The sequence below is a fragment of the Dinoponera quadriceps genome, unplaced genomic scaffold, assembly GCF_001313825.1.
Source record: "Dinoponera quadriceps isolate SergipeBrazil2010 unplaced genomic scaffold, ASM131382v1 scaffold566, whole genome shotgun sequence".
NCBI lineage: Eukaryota > Metazoa > Arthropoda > Insecta > Hymenoptera > Formicidae > Dinoponera > Dinoponera quadriceps.
In genome coordinates, this window is record NW_014555972.1 from 2,312,443 (window position 1) to 2,330,958 (window position 18,516).

The following is an 18,516-nucleotide window of genomic DNA, read 5'->3' on the forward strand; positions in this document are numbered from 1 at the left end:
CTATTTTTCATTACGCATGTGCGCGAGGTATTTGTATTTTCCCGTGAGATTTAAAACACGGTTAAAACTATCGCCGAGAAAACCGTTTGTTTCTCCCGAATCCGGTAAAAATAAGCGGCACAAATATTAATTCTCACATTCCCAGGGTTTCTAGATGGCCTGACAAAATCTGGAATGTTACTTTCCGACTGGCGTTGGATCCTTCACGCTAATATTTTCTGCTGCCTAAATCCAAACAGCTGATCAATTCAGCAGCAGGCAGCAGCGAAGCGTTAACTATCCTTATTTCAAACACACATATCAGACGCCACGGATAGATTTCCATTCCTACGGCTAATTCTTCCCCCGTGTGTGGAATCAGCACTATCTCTTCAGGAGCTATCGAAAGAATAATTTCGTTCGCGCAGGCGAGAGCTGCCGCGATAACGGCGTCTATAAATTCTCGCGGGGCGCGAGTGAAACACCCGATACATCCAGGCTCGCTCCGCGCCGTTGATCCGGGAATAAAACACAAGCGTGCTTCGTCTCCGAACTCATGACTTTTACAAAAATGCGACACGTCGATATCGCGCCCGGCCGGAGGTATCGTTCGGAGCCGCGTGAAAAATTCCTTGACGAGTAATCCCGTGACGACGAAAGTACTGATACCGCTCGAGGAGTATCGCCCGCGAAGTAATCCCCCGAAGGCAACGAGAGAGAGAGAGAGAGAGAGAGAAAGAAGGGAGGGAGACTCCTCGCCGACTCGGAGGAAACCCGTTTTTTCCGCTTGGTCGAGGTTAGCCAGCGCTGCACTATCCGTTGTACAGAAACTGTAGGTGTAAAGGTTGGCGCGATACAGTGGTATTGACTGTGATAATATTGTGGATGCAAAAAGTGTAGCCAGGAGCGTCAACGCGTTAAATAAATAGTCTACGTCCGCGTGTAAACAATGCAAACTTTGTGTATAACACAGTTCGCACTTGATATTTCGACTGACTGCAGCTTACGTATCGCTTGCATTTTCCGGACGAGGGGATTTATTGTACCGGCGAATGAGAAATTAACCGGTAAATCGGAAGTCGACAGCCGAATCATTTCACGGCATTTATTTATTCGGCGGACGAGCGATTTTACGGTATTTACCGCTCCGTTGCTTGTCGGTGTCCGCCTTCCCGGAGACCCACGGGAGAACCCTGTTAATTAGAGCTTCGGAGTGAAGCGCGAGACGTAAGATCAGCTCGGGGAGGGGTGGGGAAACGAGGGAGCGGGAGAGTTTCTTCCCGATGCTGGGATTCTGCACAGGCATGACTTCAACGGCAAAAGGAAGAGTGGCGCTGTCAGTTTGGCACGGTCGCGCACTTTCCGTCCTTTCTCTTTCCCCCGTGGAGGGATATGTCCTCCATGGAAACCGAGGATACTTACCGCAAGACGGAAGTACTTAATTTCGGAAAGTACACAAAAACACTCTCGCCCTTCCGAGTTTATTTATCTTCCTCTGGTCCTTGCTCGCTCCTTCCCCTCCCCCTCTTGAATTCTCGAGCGTTTCATTAGTTTTAAAATGAAAATCGTCCCTCTTACATCCCGCACTGCACCGAGTCGTCACTCGGTAATATTATCCATCGTTTTCTATAATTATGTGAGAAGCCATTCTCCCGATAGCGCAGCGCGAAAGAACGGATAACGAGTGGAAATGCGAAAGCCTCCGACCGCGATTACGTGCGAATCCACGTATCCTTAAGGCTCGAGTTTCTTCTTTTCTCGTTTTTTCATAGGGGAGAGGCATTATCTACTTATCTTACCCCACTACGTTATTTCTACTTGTCCCGATAAAGCCGCCGGCAATGAATTAACATTGCATAACACGCGCATTATCTCGGTATGGTACATTACCTGCGACGAGAATAAAAGAACACTTTCCACGCTCGAACGGCTGAATAATGAAAACGGGGGACGGAGGAGGTCGCGCGAGATCGGCGACGATAAAACGAAAGGTTGCAGGAAGGAAACGCCGGCGGACGGAGGTGCAAATCGCACGGGCGAAATCCAAGATTCAACCCCATCCCAGGGAGAGGGACGCCGAAACGCAGCCCCCTCGCTGATATGATAAACACCCGAAATGACAGCGGCATCCGCCCTTTTCCTCGATCCTCCACGGCCCTTCGAGAGTTAATCACGTCAGGCGGCTGGACCCTCTGATTAAAACGGCCCTCCGTCCCCTCTTATTATTATTGTTATTAGAGGAGGCGGGTGCAGGGCACTCGAGAGAATCGTGTCGGGAGAGCGAGAGAAAGAGAAAGAGCGAGAGACACGAAGCCACCACGGCTGTATGTACATATAGAACAACCGTGAGCGAGTACGCGGGTCTTCTCTCTCTCTCTCTCTCCTGATCGTCGGAATTTTCGGGATTATTAAATGGCTGATGAGTCGGGAAGCGAGCCTCGTGCTCGATTTGCTCTTTAATTAACTCCTGCGTCTCTCGTTATCAATCGCGCGTATTTACGCACGCCGCCGTAGAGAATTTCATTACGCCCCAACGAGCCCCGTGTGTGCAACGGGGAAAAATAATTCCGAGGGAGCGCGGAAATTTTTCACGTCGTAGTAAATGAACGAATACACGGGATGTTGGTTGAGCATACCGTATCCAATATCTTAGGGGTCGATTTCAGAGATCAGATGACTTTACGAAGACTTTAATACGCGTTCGTGTGAATTTGTTTTCTTCGTACGTTGAGAGAAAAATGTGTGATATTTGGAACTGTAACGGCAGAAGATCACAAGATCATAGTAAGGAAAGCTATAAATGTAGCAAACGTTGTTACAATATCGATTATAATCACGACAATTACGATAGTGATGCACAGTGTGATCATGCTGTGTAAATTTCTCACCGCGAATCACAGCGAGATTTCAAATATATTACCTCCGGTGGCGCGAACGTCGGCTACCGAAGGTCGATGATCGGTCGTTGAATCTGAGATGAATAATTCCGCGAAGCTCAAGCTTGGATTTCACGATGGCAATCTGTTACGCGCAAGTAGTAGATGAAGCTGGCGACAGCTGGCGTAGAGCCGTTTTTCGCGCGGCGTCCGCAACGTCGTAACGTTCAACTCACCGAGATGGTATCGCTTTCAATCCCCGCCTTAAATTCCCAGCTGCCGTTAATCTCACACGAATGCTTACACGCCGTTGATTACCGAAATCCATACGTTACGTCCGTACGTTAGAACCAGTCCGGCGCCGCACGCCGGTGGATCGACCGGATCAATTGCGCGCACGGCTTTTTGATGTAAGGACTCACCGGGGCCATTATCGAGGTGATTACGCGGCAAGTGCGCGTATCCGCGTGTGTGTCGAGGTTTGGCTTTCGTCCGGTAGCAAGAGTCCGGCGTGGGGCTGCGTGCACACGCGCGCACACACGTGACTTTCTTATTAAATCAGAAAATTCATTAAGGCCGAGGTTTAGATTACGCTCGAAGGCTCTCGGGTACTTAGCGAGAGGGCGGGAGCCCCGTCGCCGTGGGCATCCGCAGGAAGATCGTAAGGATTTAGAGCCGGTCGTAACGAGGCGACCCTCGTAACAAATTACAAATAATATCGTCCTGACGAAGCGCCGGTAACTACACGGCATCGAACGACGACTTCTTTCGAGCGAAGCGGCGAGCCACCGGCAACGGAAGATCGAGATGTCGAGCTTCCAACCGAACGGACGATCCGGTTGCGCGATCTATCCTCGGGGCGACCAATCATGCTAATAAAGCCGCCGGGCGTAAGTAATACGGAACGATCGTAAATCTTCGCGATATCGATGAATGTGCCAACGGTGCGTTCGAAGCGGCGGGGAAACGTCGGTACACGGAGAGAAGGCCCGCGAAAATTCTTCATTCGCTCCCTGTGTTGGTGAAATAAAGTCACAGTGATTTTCGGCCTCGATTATACACGCAAAGAATATTATTCGGAGATGTAAGCATTCGTGAGTGAAAAAAGTACTGTAGCGATCCTGCTGGGGTAGGTTATAAGGGAAGGGAGCCGTAGGGTGCAAAATCGCTATAGAGATAACTACGCAACTACGGGCATAGATTTGCATGTATAAGAGAGAGAGAGAGAGAGAGAGAGAGAGAGAGAAGTAAGTCAATATGTTTGTCCGGGAAGAACAATGACAGGTGTTATACATGTCGCAGCTACGAACGAGTTTACGAAAAATCAATCCGATGTAATTATACGAATTGTTCGACACCCTGTCAGATAACTTCGTTGTTCGCGATATGATGAAAGAAGTGAGTAAATCATACGATTGCGTACGATTGCACGACAATATCGTAACATTTACAAGATATAACATATTACAAAATATGTCAGAGAGATACATAATTAGACGTGTGTCTCCAAGTAAATTGATTCCGTTCAATCGCACCATTCTTACGTTGTTACGCGGAGAAGGCGTGGAATTTTTACTCGCGCCTTGACTCGGCACGAATCACGCGACAATATCAACGTGTATTTTTACCCGGCTGGCGTTTCACACAGCGTTTCAAGATTCGAGCTCGGTGCTCGCGCATCTGGCACTTGACTCGCGGGGATTCGCAATTCGTCATGCCGCGATAATGCGCATTGTTGCACCTTGCGTCCCTCCGCCGGGGGCTCGTCGCGTGCTGTGCGCGCACAGGTGCGCGCACACAATCGAGTCATCGGCGCAACAAGCCCCGCGCGCGCGAGGAGGAACACGCAACTGAGACGTTACGTAAGGTCGCTGCAGCGCTGGGAGGGGGAAAAAAAGGAGAGTATCGAGGTGGAAGAAGGTGCCACGCGAAGGAGCAGCGAGAAGCGGATCGCGCCAGGGGGATGTACGACGAAGAGGGGCGGGGAGGTACGGAAGGAAGAAGCGGAAATAATGAGTTCGCACGACGCGACCGCCTCGACGCGTTACAAAACGAGTCCTACCTGCGGGCAATGATTGCTGCCTTGCACGGGCTAATAGCAGCCGCGAACGTAACGAAGGGTTATGTGGATCACGAGTTTGTTATTGGCTCGCTTAATGACCCCTCCGCTCGTTCTACCTGTCCGAAGCGCAGTCCGATGTGCGCCACGTCGAGCCGCCAACGACATAACTGCTCACCGTGTATGGAGCGCCGGCATAACCCGGATTTACGGACACGCACGCGCGCGCGAGCTGAAGGAAAGACGTGGAGGGAAGCGGATTTGGGACGATGACGTGGGCTCTTTAACCCTCTTTACGTCGTTAAACAGGCTAAACACACCCCCCGCACGGAGGAATACAACGTATTTCTCGAGATAATTATGTTAAAGTTAGTCTTCTTCGTTCAATTTATTTTCAGCCTAATAAACGTTCGAGCAGGTCGATGGCACGATTGGTCGAAGTTGAATTTAAATAAAATTAATCGACTAATTCGAGCGGTTTGGTGAAAAGAAGCTGGAATTTCCATCGAGTTCCCAACTTCATGTGAAGCGCATGAATTGAATTATCCAAGACCGGTCGTATAATATAAATATAATTTATCTCCGTTGTTCGATAGTTCCTTATTTCTTTTTACGCATTCACATTGTGCAGTCACATCGTGCACTGAGAAGGGTATTAAAAATTTAATGAAGGAATCGTGAAAGGATATGAGATATTGTGCGTGGAATAGAAAGGGCTGAAATGATACGCGACCTTCTTCCCTTCATTCGCCCGCTTGCATGCTTCTCGCGAGGAATAATTGAAAAGCAACGTATCAAAAGGGGGAAGAACCTTCATGATAATTAGATCGTCCGACTTACCTCGGCATTCATTCCCGTTGTCAAATTGACATTTCGTGAAAAATATCTGGTTCAAGTACGGGTAAGCAGTTCTGAGCTGGTTGCGAACCAGCCTTGGAATCAAAGGCGAGCGGAACGGTATGAGTGGCTCGGTTACAACTCTAATGAGACACTTGAGTCGGCTCACTGTGTGTGATTTATTTCCGCAATATTCGAAACGTCAGCAACACCGACCCGGCCACCTCGTCCACCTTAATGGAGCATAAGATCCGTCTGATATTTATGCATCCCGAAGGGCGACAGGAACCGTAACGGACACTACACGGTTAATCAAGACATTCTCTTTTATGAGAAGTAAACACTCGAAGCCTAACGTGTTTTATCTCCCCTTTCTCTCTAAAATATATATTTTCGTAGAGAAGTGTTGCTGGTTCACATCCCTTCGTGTAAATTTTCATCTCTCTTTCTCAACAGGACTTGAGAGCTTCAACACGAAATGGTACATCGGTTTCGGTGCACTTCCCCAACTAGATTCCGAATACTATTCATCACGCCGGAGAACGGAGTTCAACGTGATGTCTCGCGAGCCGTTTCGCGGCATCGTAAAAACCTGTCGCCGGCAACCACCCGCGTACAGGTCGAACGACGTGCTCCGCGATATCGTAAAGGCATTTCCTGCCGACGAACAGTACCGTCGGAAATCCCAGTCTCGTCGATGCACCGAGAGATCCCGTGCGCTCTATCGCGAGCCGGCGGTTCTGCAGAAATCGCAGAAATAGTCCGGGCGAGTTTGAAACTCCGCGTTCCGACTTCCACGTACCGGCAACGGAGATGTAGTGAGCGCGTGTTTCCGCCCAATAAATTAATCACGAAACTTTCGCAATGTTGAAGTCCGGCCGCAAACTAATTCGTTGGCCGCTCGGAAAGAGCGTACGAGCCCACTCCCCCACGTGTGCTTGCTCGCGGCTCGAGGATAATGGGCACGAATGAACGCACGTGCGCGCGTACCCGGCGCATAATCATTTGCATTTATATTCACTCACCATCGATATTAGACGAGGATTGATCCACGCCTGCTGCATGTTATCGTCGAGGTACCGCTTCGCTATCCGGGCGATGTTCTCGTGCGGCTCTTTCCTCGGCACGGCCACGGCGGTGGGCGGGACGACGACGTTCGCATTGTTCCTGAAACGGATGAGAGCGTATGAGCGGCCGATTCGTGAACACCTCGTAGAGAGCACGACTATGATTATTACAGTGCTGCACGATAATTGGGACGTTCGCCCCGATGGGAGATTTTTTCCTGACCGAGGACTCTCTCAAGTAGGCGGAGAGAGAGAGAGAGAGAGAGAGTCCGATGAAGGGAGAGCTCGAGATCTTGACTAAAAGCTTGACGGCGTAGCTTTGGGAAACCGTGTCGGAATAACGAGCGTTCGAAAATTACTCTCCGAATTTGTCGGGCTCTAAGATCTCGCGCCCGAAACGAGTGGAGATACGCTCGAAGCAGGGGAACTAAATCGGGATCGTAAGAGTGAACGTTTCTCTCAAGCTCGGAGGAAATTCCGATTCTGTGCGAGTGAATCGTTCCAATCGATCGGAGAAATTGTTTCTATGACGGTGGGATATAGTTTCACTCTTCAATCACGGGGGAAAATATTCGCTCGACGGCTCAGGGCGGAGAATTCATTCGAATTCGTAATCGAATGATTTGACTTTCGCTCTACTTTCCGAGCGACATTTCACTCCGGAGAATTTTGAGAAGGAGGGAGAGGTTTCGGGAGAGAAATTTTGCGGTAAGCTAAGATATATATTTACTTTCTTAATTTCTTCGAGTGAAATCTCACTCGGGACAAGCGGCAGTGTTTTCATTCGAAGCGCTAGTCAAAATATTGCCACTCGAAATCGCGAATGTTTCATTTAAGCTTAGAGCGGATTCTGATTCCGTACGAGTGAGTGTTTCAACCGATTAGACTGAATTTGTTCCCGTGACGGTGGAATACATCAGACTCTCTCTCTCTCTCTCTCTCTCTCTGCAGTTCCGAGCGAAAATATTCACTCGGCAATTCAGAATCCACTTTGTACGAGTGTGAAAAATCATTCGAATTCTAGTGACTTGGCTGTCACTCTTCTTGCCCAAAAACTAAAACTTCATTTCAAGAAATTTAAAGAGTGTTAGTATTTGCGTGTGCATTTCCACACGGTAAAAATGCTGTCGAGTCAATAGAATTTCCAACAGCGCGTGTAACCGATAAATCTTATCGGCATGAATCTTCTAGATTCGACAGAAATGTTATCGAAATGTTATTGAAACCGATACATCGTACATCGTTTCAACAACTCAAGTATCGGTTTCCATCACATTGCCATTGAATCGAGACGATTTATTCGAATTTCGCGTGCTGTTGGCACTGGAAATTCGATCGATTTAACGATAATTTTGCCCGTGTATATTTATCACGATTATAATTTTTAAGATACAGCCATTGGACGCTTCGGAGCCTTCCAGTTACATAATGACGTCACTGATTCCGTATCTGAAAGAACCGCTTCGCAATCGAACGGACCGCACCTAGCACGAAACCCGGCCATTTCGTTTCTGTAACGCTGACTGTCGCGCCGATTCGTCGATGACGTTACACGGACGATGACTTTGAAATGTAGAACGTGTCATCGTGTCGGAATCATGGTTGACGTCTAGTTCGCCGGGGCGTTTCGGTGAACAACGTCAGGTCACTAACGCGCGCGCCTGAAATTCTCGGCATGCGTGGAACGGCTTCAAAGTCGAGGCACGTGTGTCTCTCGTCGCTTGGAAAGAGGACGTCCTCGTACGACTGAAACTCTTCGATTTGCCTAAAGTACGTCAGAACGTGCTTGAATTTCGCGTCGTTGTAACGCGCGCGCCGCATATCTTCGTCCTGCCATCGATACAGCGCGCTCATGGCGCACGATAACGATCGTTAATCTTTTCGCACGCCAAACTCCGACGTATAGAGGTGGTGTTCGGGGCGATCCTTTATTTGTCGACGCTTTATAAAAGTTCGAAAAGCATTTTAAAACTACATTATTCACCACACCGTCGAGTATCCGCGAGAATACCGAGTCATCTGTTAAATCGTGGGAAGGACCTTAAAGATGGATGCAAATTGCACACGTCAGGAGCGTGCCCGCATACACAATGTTGCCGTAAATCACATTACGTCGAGTCTACCGCGAGAGAGAAAGGAAAAGAAAGAGAGAGAGAGAGAGAGACAGGCGGTAAGCGAACGAACGTGTGCTTAAAGTAAAACCTTTCGAACGCTAAATCGCAATTTGATCGTTAAACAACCGTCCTTGTTTCTCCACGACGGAGAGATCGCTCGGTAGCGAAATAAATTGAATGCAAATTGCGCTTAGAGCCGATCGGCAACACAGTGAAATCTGAGTAATGACGGGCTACGCGGCATTCTCGGCCGCGTAGCGTTAACTGCTATTATTTACTTGGATGAGTTATTAACGTGAACGACGTTTGACGGAGAATAGCAATCTAAACGCGGAGGACGGGCGAGGGGATGTGTGGGGTATTGTGGGGCAGGAGGCCACGAAATTAACGGTCTCCTGTGCCACGGCGATGTATCAAACTGAATCTATTGTGCAAGCGCCACACCATTGCCACCGTCACCGGCCATCACCAGTCGCCAGATTGCACGTTGCACGGCGTAGAAACGGCTGGGAATGAGGAGGAGGCCGATGCGATACGTATCTCTGACCACGAGGGATCATTATAACGTGCAGCCGCGACCGCCGGTATCGACGTCTTGATTGGATTAGCGCAACGATACCCAAAGAGAGAGAGAGAGAGAGAGAAAAAAATACGAACGTTATCGAATATTAATTTCCTAGCTGTATTCAAGTAAAAGTGCCGCTGCAACATGGAATGCACGGGAAAAAATAGTTTAGTTGAATTTACTTGACGATGAACGAACTAAACGCGTGTTGGTTGAAGAAAACGGGATTTCCCTGATTCTCCAACGAACGAAATGCTGATTCTCGGTAGAACTGGAATATGTAACCAGAAATGTTGTTTCCGCCAACCAGGTTTGGTTTATTTATCGTCAGGTAAGTTCAATTAATATTTTCAGCCCGCTTAAATAACTCAGCGGGTAAGAGTGGTCGCCTGGCCGAATGGAAATCCCGAGTTCTTGATCTCAGCTAAATCCGTTTCGCCCCGGTGTTTTTCATCTCGTTAAAAATACACATTAAAAATAGACACCTGCGTATAGAAACAAGCACCTCCAGATATATTCCGATCTTTCTTTCCACAATACAGTTCGCTCGGTTAACAATAAGTGGGCAACTAAAAATTTCGACAGCTGTACTAACATCCGCCTGTGAAAAAGTCTCGAAATATCTAAACAAGACGTAAAATTTCCGGTGGATCTCCTTTACATCGTTCGTAAGAAGGAGAAAGTGGAGTCACGGGGAAATTTCCTTGCGTACTAATCTCTTACAATTACAAGACGCTATCATTCACATGCATTTTAATGACGCGAGGCGCACTTCGGCGCAGCCAGACAGTGACTGAATTCCCCATCGTGCGCTCACAATTATCCCATTAATCCCCAGGTGGGTTACACCGCATGCACAGGTGTACTTTTTAACTTCCTCCCGCCGTCTTCGAGGCTCGCGCACAGCCCGTACGCGGCATCGTTTCGCGTAGAATTAATTATCCGTCTATCCCGCGGCACGTTGTACCGAAATTTACGTCTGCCGTTTGTTTCTGCCAGGGCCGGCCCAAGAAACCGGCTCAGTGGGACGTACGAACAGAGTCACGCCAGTCCAAACACAGAGAAAAATCATTTAGGGGGACAGCAAATTTTATGCTGCCATGTTGCAAATAAATGTACGGGATAATTCCTAAGTAACGTCCAATATCTTAGAAGTTGATTTCGAGCTCATTTTACGAAGAAATGAACGTACGTTCGTATAAACTTTTCTTCGTAAAATGACCTCAAAAATCAACTTTTAAAAATATATCGGGCAATATACTCAAGAAACACCTTATATATTTATTTATCTGCTACAACAGTCTACCGTCCCTCTAAACTACTTTTCTCCTTGAACGATCACTCGTACGTTGAGATTCCGTCGGCCGAAAATCCAACTGTTCGTAAGACAAATCAAGTTGCGAAACTTTCGTCTCCATGCGTAATCCTATGAAAACGAAGGGAAAGGCGCGAAGCCACAAGATCAACACCTATCGCAAAAATTGTTCAAAACGCTCGTCAAGTGACGCACAATTTTTCAAAATGTCTATCGAGCGTTACGACTGTGCGTATCACGCGATAAAATGCAACGACACAAATCGCACGACAAATCGCACTTGGTTATTCCTACTTTTCCTCGGGAGGGGGTCCATCACCTTCGGGCCGCTCCTGCTTCCAGTTGATATCCGGCGTATCCGTACGGACTCGTGCACAATGCATACCTATGAATAATCGCGCGCCCGCGCGTGTATATACAAACGTTACGAAACACGCATTCGCATTGAATGGAGAGTTCCTCGGCACGAAGCGCTGTTTAAGCGACGCGAGCGAGAGACGGGGGCCGGAGCGGAGGCTGAGACGCTGATACGCCGTGGATATCCCATAAGTGAATTATGAGAGTTTATCGCGACTCCGTCGCCCCGTGCCTGCTGTCGTGGCGCAGCTGCCGGTTTAGGCCTCCCCGGGTTAAATTATTGCCAGGATCCCTCTCGAAAACGCCTAAATTATTGGCCCGGCCACGGATCAGCACCTCGAGCACCTTAAAGACGCAAACACCTCGATTCGACGCGAGCGCCAGCGAGTGGAATATATATATATATATATATATATATTACACACACACACACACACACACACACACACACACACATATAAATGTATGCGTTCGCGAATACCGAGCAATTCACTGGCTCACGTATCACGATCGCCAGGCGTCCTCTTTTCATGACGTGGTCTGCTCTTCTTCAAATAAAAATACGAGCGTGGCAAGCCTTCCTCTTTTCCCTTTCTTTTTTTTCTCTCTCCTTTGCTTCCTCAATCATACGTCCTCTCTTCCGCGACAGCAGCTAATGAAGCTAATTTCGCGGATAAAATGTGGACTGAGCGTATAAAATGTGGCTTTTTATTTTAACGAGCAACGCTCACACGAAGCCGAATATCCGTGCAGAAATGAGGATGAAGGAAGATTCGAAGCGTGTTACACCGTGTTTTGATATTTGAGACACCTACACACACATGCACGTGAATCTCAGGAAAAAGTAAAAACGCAAATCTTAGAATATGCACTCATCGCGCCGCGCAAGAGGGGTTTGTTAACATTTTTAATAGTCGTATGTATCGCGGGAAAATGTTGGCTCATCAACAGATTTTGAGAGCTTGCTCAGGTCTGATGTAAAAGGACGAACATCCTTATTGCGCGCTAAAAATACTATATATATATATCCGTAAATATTTCCCTATATAACCCCTATAATATTACAATTACGGATTATTATTTCTTTATATTGCAAATCTAAGGGCGTTATTTTACATACTGATGTGTACAAAATCATGTGGTCACTTTGCATACACGTTACTATTATGATTTTATACACATAAGTGTGTAAAAATTACACACTTGGATTTGCAGTGTGATTTTCATATACTTATATATATGTAATAGCACTCATACGAGAAAAGTGCGGAACAAGTGACTACACGATTTTACACACATAAGTATGTAAAATTGCACACTTGGACATGCAGTATGTAAGACGATAAAATCGCTAGCGGAATGAAGTCACGCATAGCGGCCGTCAAAGCGATAACACAGCTAACAAGGTGACGCCAATGACGTCTTAATGACGTTTTACTGACACCAGAGACGTCATTAGGACGTTATTAAGACGTCATTTAACGTCACCTTGTTAGCCGGGAAATTCCAGTCGTCGTTCGTGCGTGTTCATATGCACATTGCGTATGAACGATCGAATTATATTCGACGTCTCTTCTCGTTTATGATTACATGATTTTTCATTTAATCAAAACGACTTCAACGTTATCCGCGCGATACTTTGAAAAGGCGTTATCGACCGATCGTCCGTCCCGTTTGATTCATCCATATCGACACGACATCGGCGTGAATGTTGCCGAGACACGTCGGGAAAGCGAAGGTGGAACACGACACTTCCCTATTCTCGTATAAGGCGCAGCGAGATAAGTGTGGGAGTTAATAACGCAGAGGATGAAAAAGTAGCCATCTGCGAGGCGAGCGTGAGGCGCGAGTAAAGGAAGAGCGGGATAAAGGGAGACGCGCGCGACGAGAGAAGCGAGAGATCAGGGGAGGGGGGGAGGGGGACCACGACGGGGAGATAATCTTCAGGACTACGCTCCTTTTGCTCGTTTCCGCGAGTTTTACGGAACCTCCTTGGTCGAGGTGGCCGAGGAGGCGACCAGCGGACGAAATCCGACGCCGCGACGAGCCGCATCGCGTCGCGCCGTTACCGCTCCCTCTAAATCTCCGTAAATGCGTCGCGGTCGCCCGACTGCTCGCCCTCCTCCCAGCCCACCCTGTTTTTCGCGCAGGTGTATCCCCTTATATAAACCTCTCGAGACGGTTCTCACGGAAATCCGCGCCGGCCGCTGAATGAAAATTCACGGTAGACTTGAGAAACTTGCCTTGTCGCACATCACAACCTAGGCGGCCGGGAGCAATGGGGCGGGCGAAACGAAAATATACGGCGCTCTTTGTCAAAAAACAACGCTTTTGTCGCCGCCGAGACTATTTCGGCGAAACACTCGCGAGTGACTTTAAACCCTGCGCGAGTCCTGTGTCGAGTCTCTGTCTCGACGTCGCGTGCTGGTCGATTTCAAAGTCAAACATTTTTTTCATTAATAATACACACTTCGTTAATAATACTTGGCATCGATGTAAATATATGAATTTATGATAAGAACGATGTCTTTGATGAGGAAAAAAAAAAGAATCGCCTCAACGCGGCATTACCCTCCGGCTTTTCTCAGTGCAGTGTCGCGCTCGTAAACGCGGGATAAACAATAAGCGACGGGCGATCGAAATTTCGTTCCGACTACAATTCATCCCGCCGAGGCTCGCGATGAAATCAGAAGCGCGACGGGGGAATCCTCGTCGCGGGCTTTACGAGTACCCGGGCGATAAACTCGATAATTTAACGGATACGCCCGCTTATATTACCTGTCCTTGCACTGTCGTTAAGCCGGCAGACCGTCTCTAACGCGGCAGGTAGATATCGTCTCGCGTGCGGATCTTAGGTAACCTTGTTCGCCGGAAAGTCCACGGATGTTTTCATTAATCTTCGCAGGGAGCGTGATATCAACGCGATCCCTTCTTTCACCGAGGCGGCATTCGGGCGTCTTCTCCGACGCTTTGCTCTCACCCCCGAAAAGAGCGAAACGACGGAACACAGCGGGAGAAATGAGAAGACAAAGTACCGAGAATATAGTGACGACACGATTTTTAACTTTGATAATTCTAAAAAAAATCTCTAAGGAAAAAGTCAGTCACCGACAACTCCAACTGTCAAATTAGATCTTTGCCAATCTATAGATCATCTATCAGATGCAAACTATCTTCAGGAGGGTCAAAGTAGAGTCAGAATTTCGACTAGAGGATGTAACCTGATACGTTGCGTGAACAAAAAAAGTGTATTTTAACGATATGTGCGTATGATTTATCGGAAATAAGCGGCCAGTGCAGGGATGATTGCCGCGAGTCTCAGCGCGGAGTCACGACTCCGCCGGTGATTGGAGCCGTGCTACATGCCGAAAATTACAGCAGAAAATTTCACGCCTCGACCGTTTCCTCGCGGCTGCAGACGCGAATAACGATGCTCCTCTCTCGGCCACGATCCTGGAATAAAACCCAGCTACCGGCGGGGATGGGGGAGGGGGCAGGTCGCACACACATTCTTGCCATTTTCACGAGCGATAAAGCGCCGGTCGCGCCGCGTAAAACGTAAATCCGGCTATTTAGTGGGAGTAAAATCGATCGGCGGGCCCTCCCGATCTCCCGCGGACCGTCTGCCTCAGGTATCTGCTTAACCGGTCATTTCGCGCAAAGCGCCGGAGATTATCGATCGTTACCTCCGTAACGTATGATCGGCGAACGACGCGCCGACGATCCCTGGGATACGACGAGTCGACGCGCGGCCCTGAAATCTGCCACGCGATCGGCACTTTTCTAACGGACTTCGCCGTCGTAAGAGGCACCGACGATTCACATTGGTGCGCATTCGTACGAACCCGGCAACTTTCCAAACTCTGTCCTCTTCCACCTGACCTTACACGCGAGATCCCCCGAAATTCACATTCGCATTCACGCGCCACGACATTCGTCGAGTGATTCGGTCGCGATTTTTTTTCGAACGAAAATTGAATTTTCAAGAACATCGAGCGTAGCTTTTTTTAATATCTGGATAGCTAAATGCTTTAAATTGTGAAACATTGCTAAGGCATTTCAATATAAATTAAATTTCACTCACCTACATGGAAAAAAATAATTTAACGGGACAGCGGATTTTATGCTGTCGTAGCAAATAAATTAATATATGGAGTATTTCACATAGAAACATACATCCTGTGTGTAGAAAAAGTACAATGAAAAAATTCATACGAACATATGTAATTTTTCTTCGTAAAATTATTCCAAATATCAACTCCTAAAACATTGAACTTGAGAAACACCCTATGTTGTTCCTATACTTCTCTCTGTATATTTATTTATTTGCTATTTGCACAAAATCTCTTGTTCTACTATATTAATTTTAATTAATATAATTAAATTAATCTTATACATTAATAATTGACGTTTATTTCACGAAAAAAAATACCAGAGTTAAGAAATTCGAAATTTAAGAATTTAGAAATTAGAAATAAAAAATTTCAAACATCAACAAACATATACGACATTTCAGTTTCGTAATATAGAGTCGATTTAATAATACGAAAGCTCGATACACCTCAACTGTGTTTACCTCGCAACTGAATAAAGCGAGTGGGAGGAAGAATTGCGGTGGCACGCGTGCGCGATAGTTTCGACGAATCCGCCGATACCGTCTCGGTGAAGAAACCCCGCGGAATGCGGGTGCATTCTTGACGTCGTACATAATCGATATTCGTAGTTGCTGTAAACAGCTCCGATTATGCGAGGGCACGTAAACGCGCGCGGCATATGCCGCGTTATGACGCCCGGCTCACCGGTCGCATTTGCAGGCGAAGGCGCACTTTCGACCACAGTATCTCGAGGACACGGAGGCCGATATTACACACGTGAGACCCGCGGCAGGGCGATTTGCCGATGCTGTCTTTATGCGCAGTGTTTATATCCGATTCGCGCGTGTAGATATTGCGAATAGCAGCGGTGCAGCAGCAACACGTATTGACGCAAAAATTCCTCCCGTTTCCTTTTCACTCAAAATCTACATATTATTAAAGATCTGCCAATCAAGCATCTGCGTGGTCGAGACGAATCTCTTTGATTCGAGTGCGAACCGAATTCGAATTAGACTTCCTGCGGTTTACATTACATGCTGAATATAATAAAATACCCGAATAAAAATATCTGAATCAAATAAAATAGGTAGTAATCTGTGTGAACATATTTTCTTCTGAATGTGAGCGAAGAACTGATTAAAAAGGGAAAAGAACTTCTGCATAAAATCAATAGTTTTCTTTTCTTCGTTCCACGCGGATTATTTCGGTCATTCCGTTTATAGCGTAAGCAGCCTGAATAAATTCTCAACGATTTCTATAAAGTGCGCATAAATCGCGAAAATTCCATTCCATCTCGATCCTAGACGGCCACGCTGATTATTCTCGCATAATCATGACGTTACATCGATCGATGAAAGTGTACCACTCGTTAGTTTCCGAAAACATTATATAAAAAAAAAAAAGAAAAAACGATGCAGTTGTTTTATGTATAATCGGATTAGAATGCGCTTTCTCCTTTATTTATTATATTCTAAGCAGACTGAAGGCGGAGCCGCAGTTTTCGCCGACGCAACGAGCAACTCGTTAACTTTGTACGTAAAGCCGGAGTTTGTTCCCAGCGACGCGAAAGTCATTTTCATCCGAGAAGTGGGGAGACACTGCAATATTCATCGAGAGTTCATCGATGTGCGATAACGACGCCGCGTAATCCGCGAGAAGAATAGTTTTGAATAAATAAGCGACACGAAAGCGAGAAAGAAATAAAGATAAATGAATAATGAGATCGCGGCCTGCCTCGCATTCTCAACGACCTCTTTGATATTAACCAGTGATGATTAACATTTGCACGAAAGAATCCAAGCGTACCGGCAGGTGAGAAGGGGGGGGGGGGGGAAATATACAATGTATTTTCCGAGAAAATAACGATGTTCCATGTCGCCGGTCTATTACTCTACGAGACGATACCGTTCGGTACCTTCGCGTAAGTGCGATAACACTCCAGCTGATAAACTAACAGCGTAGCTTCTAGACGTTCCCGAGAAGTTATCGCATTTCAGACGTATCCTACTTCCAAGTCATTTCAATATCTCTGTCTAAAATTCGATTCTAAAATTATCATCGGTTGAAAAAACGGTCCCCATACCGTGTCACAGTTTTGGTTCTCTATTAATCTTGCGGACATCATCGCATTCGTAGGGCCAACTGGGAAATCTCACGAGATACAACGCTATACCGAAAATCTGTCAAGTTAGCAGCCCGGAAAGAGAATTTTTATCAAATTCAAGCGGCATTTGTTCACGATTTATCCCCGTCCGTCTATAACAGAACTGAGATTTCGACTCGAAATATCCTGTTCCCAGGCTACATTAAAAACTGTGCATAATTAATTAACGTGCTATAATAATAATGTGCAATAATTTATTACTTATTAAATTTAGTATTACGTGTAATAATTAAATTACATGTAGATTAAAACATTCGTAGTTTCGTGAAATTGTGATGACATTGAGCGATCATTTACAATTACCGGGGATGATATTTACAGAAAAGCGCCGGCATCCAAAGTCGTAAGAGGAAATCTAAATTTATGTGTCCTCTCCAAACGGTTTTCCTTACTTTCTCGATATCACGGTTCATATAAAGTTGCATCCTATTTGATTCCATTCAATGCAAATATGTTCAGTGATTCGGTGCGATCTAAATAAGAGACGTCGCTGTTATCCGCGAAATCAAGAGTTCCCCGAAAGAGAACGATTATCAGAACGAGATCGTGTATGTGGCTACTTTCTAAACGTCGAACAGTCGTTGGCATTGAGCCTAGGTATGATACCGGAACGAAGTCGTTAAACGATTCCATTCCGCCGATGCGTGCTCGTCGGTACCTTTGAGAGATAAGACGGGTCGTAAATCCGTTAAGACTCGCGATATCGATCTACCACTTGGACGAACCGTGCTCCCATAACGTGATACAATCGCGAGTCCGGTCCTCGGACGGATATCTTTCTCTCTTTTTCTTCCTCACCCTCCCCACCTCTCTCCCTCTCTCTCTTTCTACTACATTAAACAACTTAATATAAAATTAATATTAAGATATTTAATTTTATATCTATTTTTTCTACTTAATATTAATTGTATTTAACATTAACAAGTTAAGTGACTCTACTGACAGCCTATTACTGCACCGCTGGAAAACACGGTGAAATTGAAAAGAATTCAAATTCAATTCTCGTCATTGAAATAAAAGAGAAAAAGTCACGAGATATTTTCCACGCGTGTCTCATCGAGCGGATCCTAGTGTTTGGCAAATGGGGGG

The 18,516-nt window shown here is 46.6% G+C and overlaps 1 protein-coding gene across 2 annotated transcripts in view; it reads right to left on the bottom strand.

The window, feature by feature from the left end:
• Positions 1 to 18,516, bottom strand: part of LOC106746411 — a 431,128-nt gene that overhangs the window by 323,017 nt on the left and 89,595 nt on the right. For both annotated transcript variants that reach the window (XR_001374598.1, XM_014623001.1), the window contains exon 3: positions 6,777 to 6,918. Coding sequence is in view for 1 of the 2 variants with exons in the window: in XM_014623001.1 (XP_014478487.1) it covers positions 6,777 to 6,918 (142 nt within the window). In the remaining variant the exon portion in view is untranslated. The remainder of the gene's footprint in view (positions 1 to 6,776; positions 6,919 to 18,516) is intronic.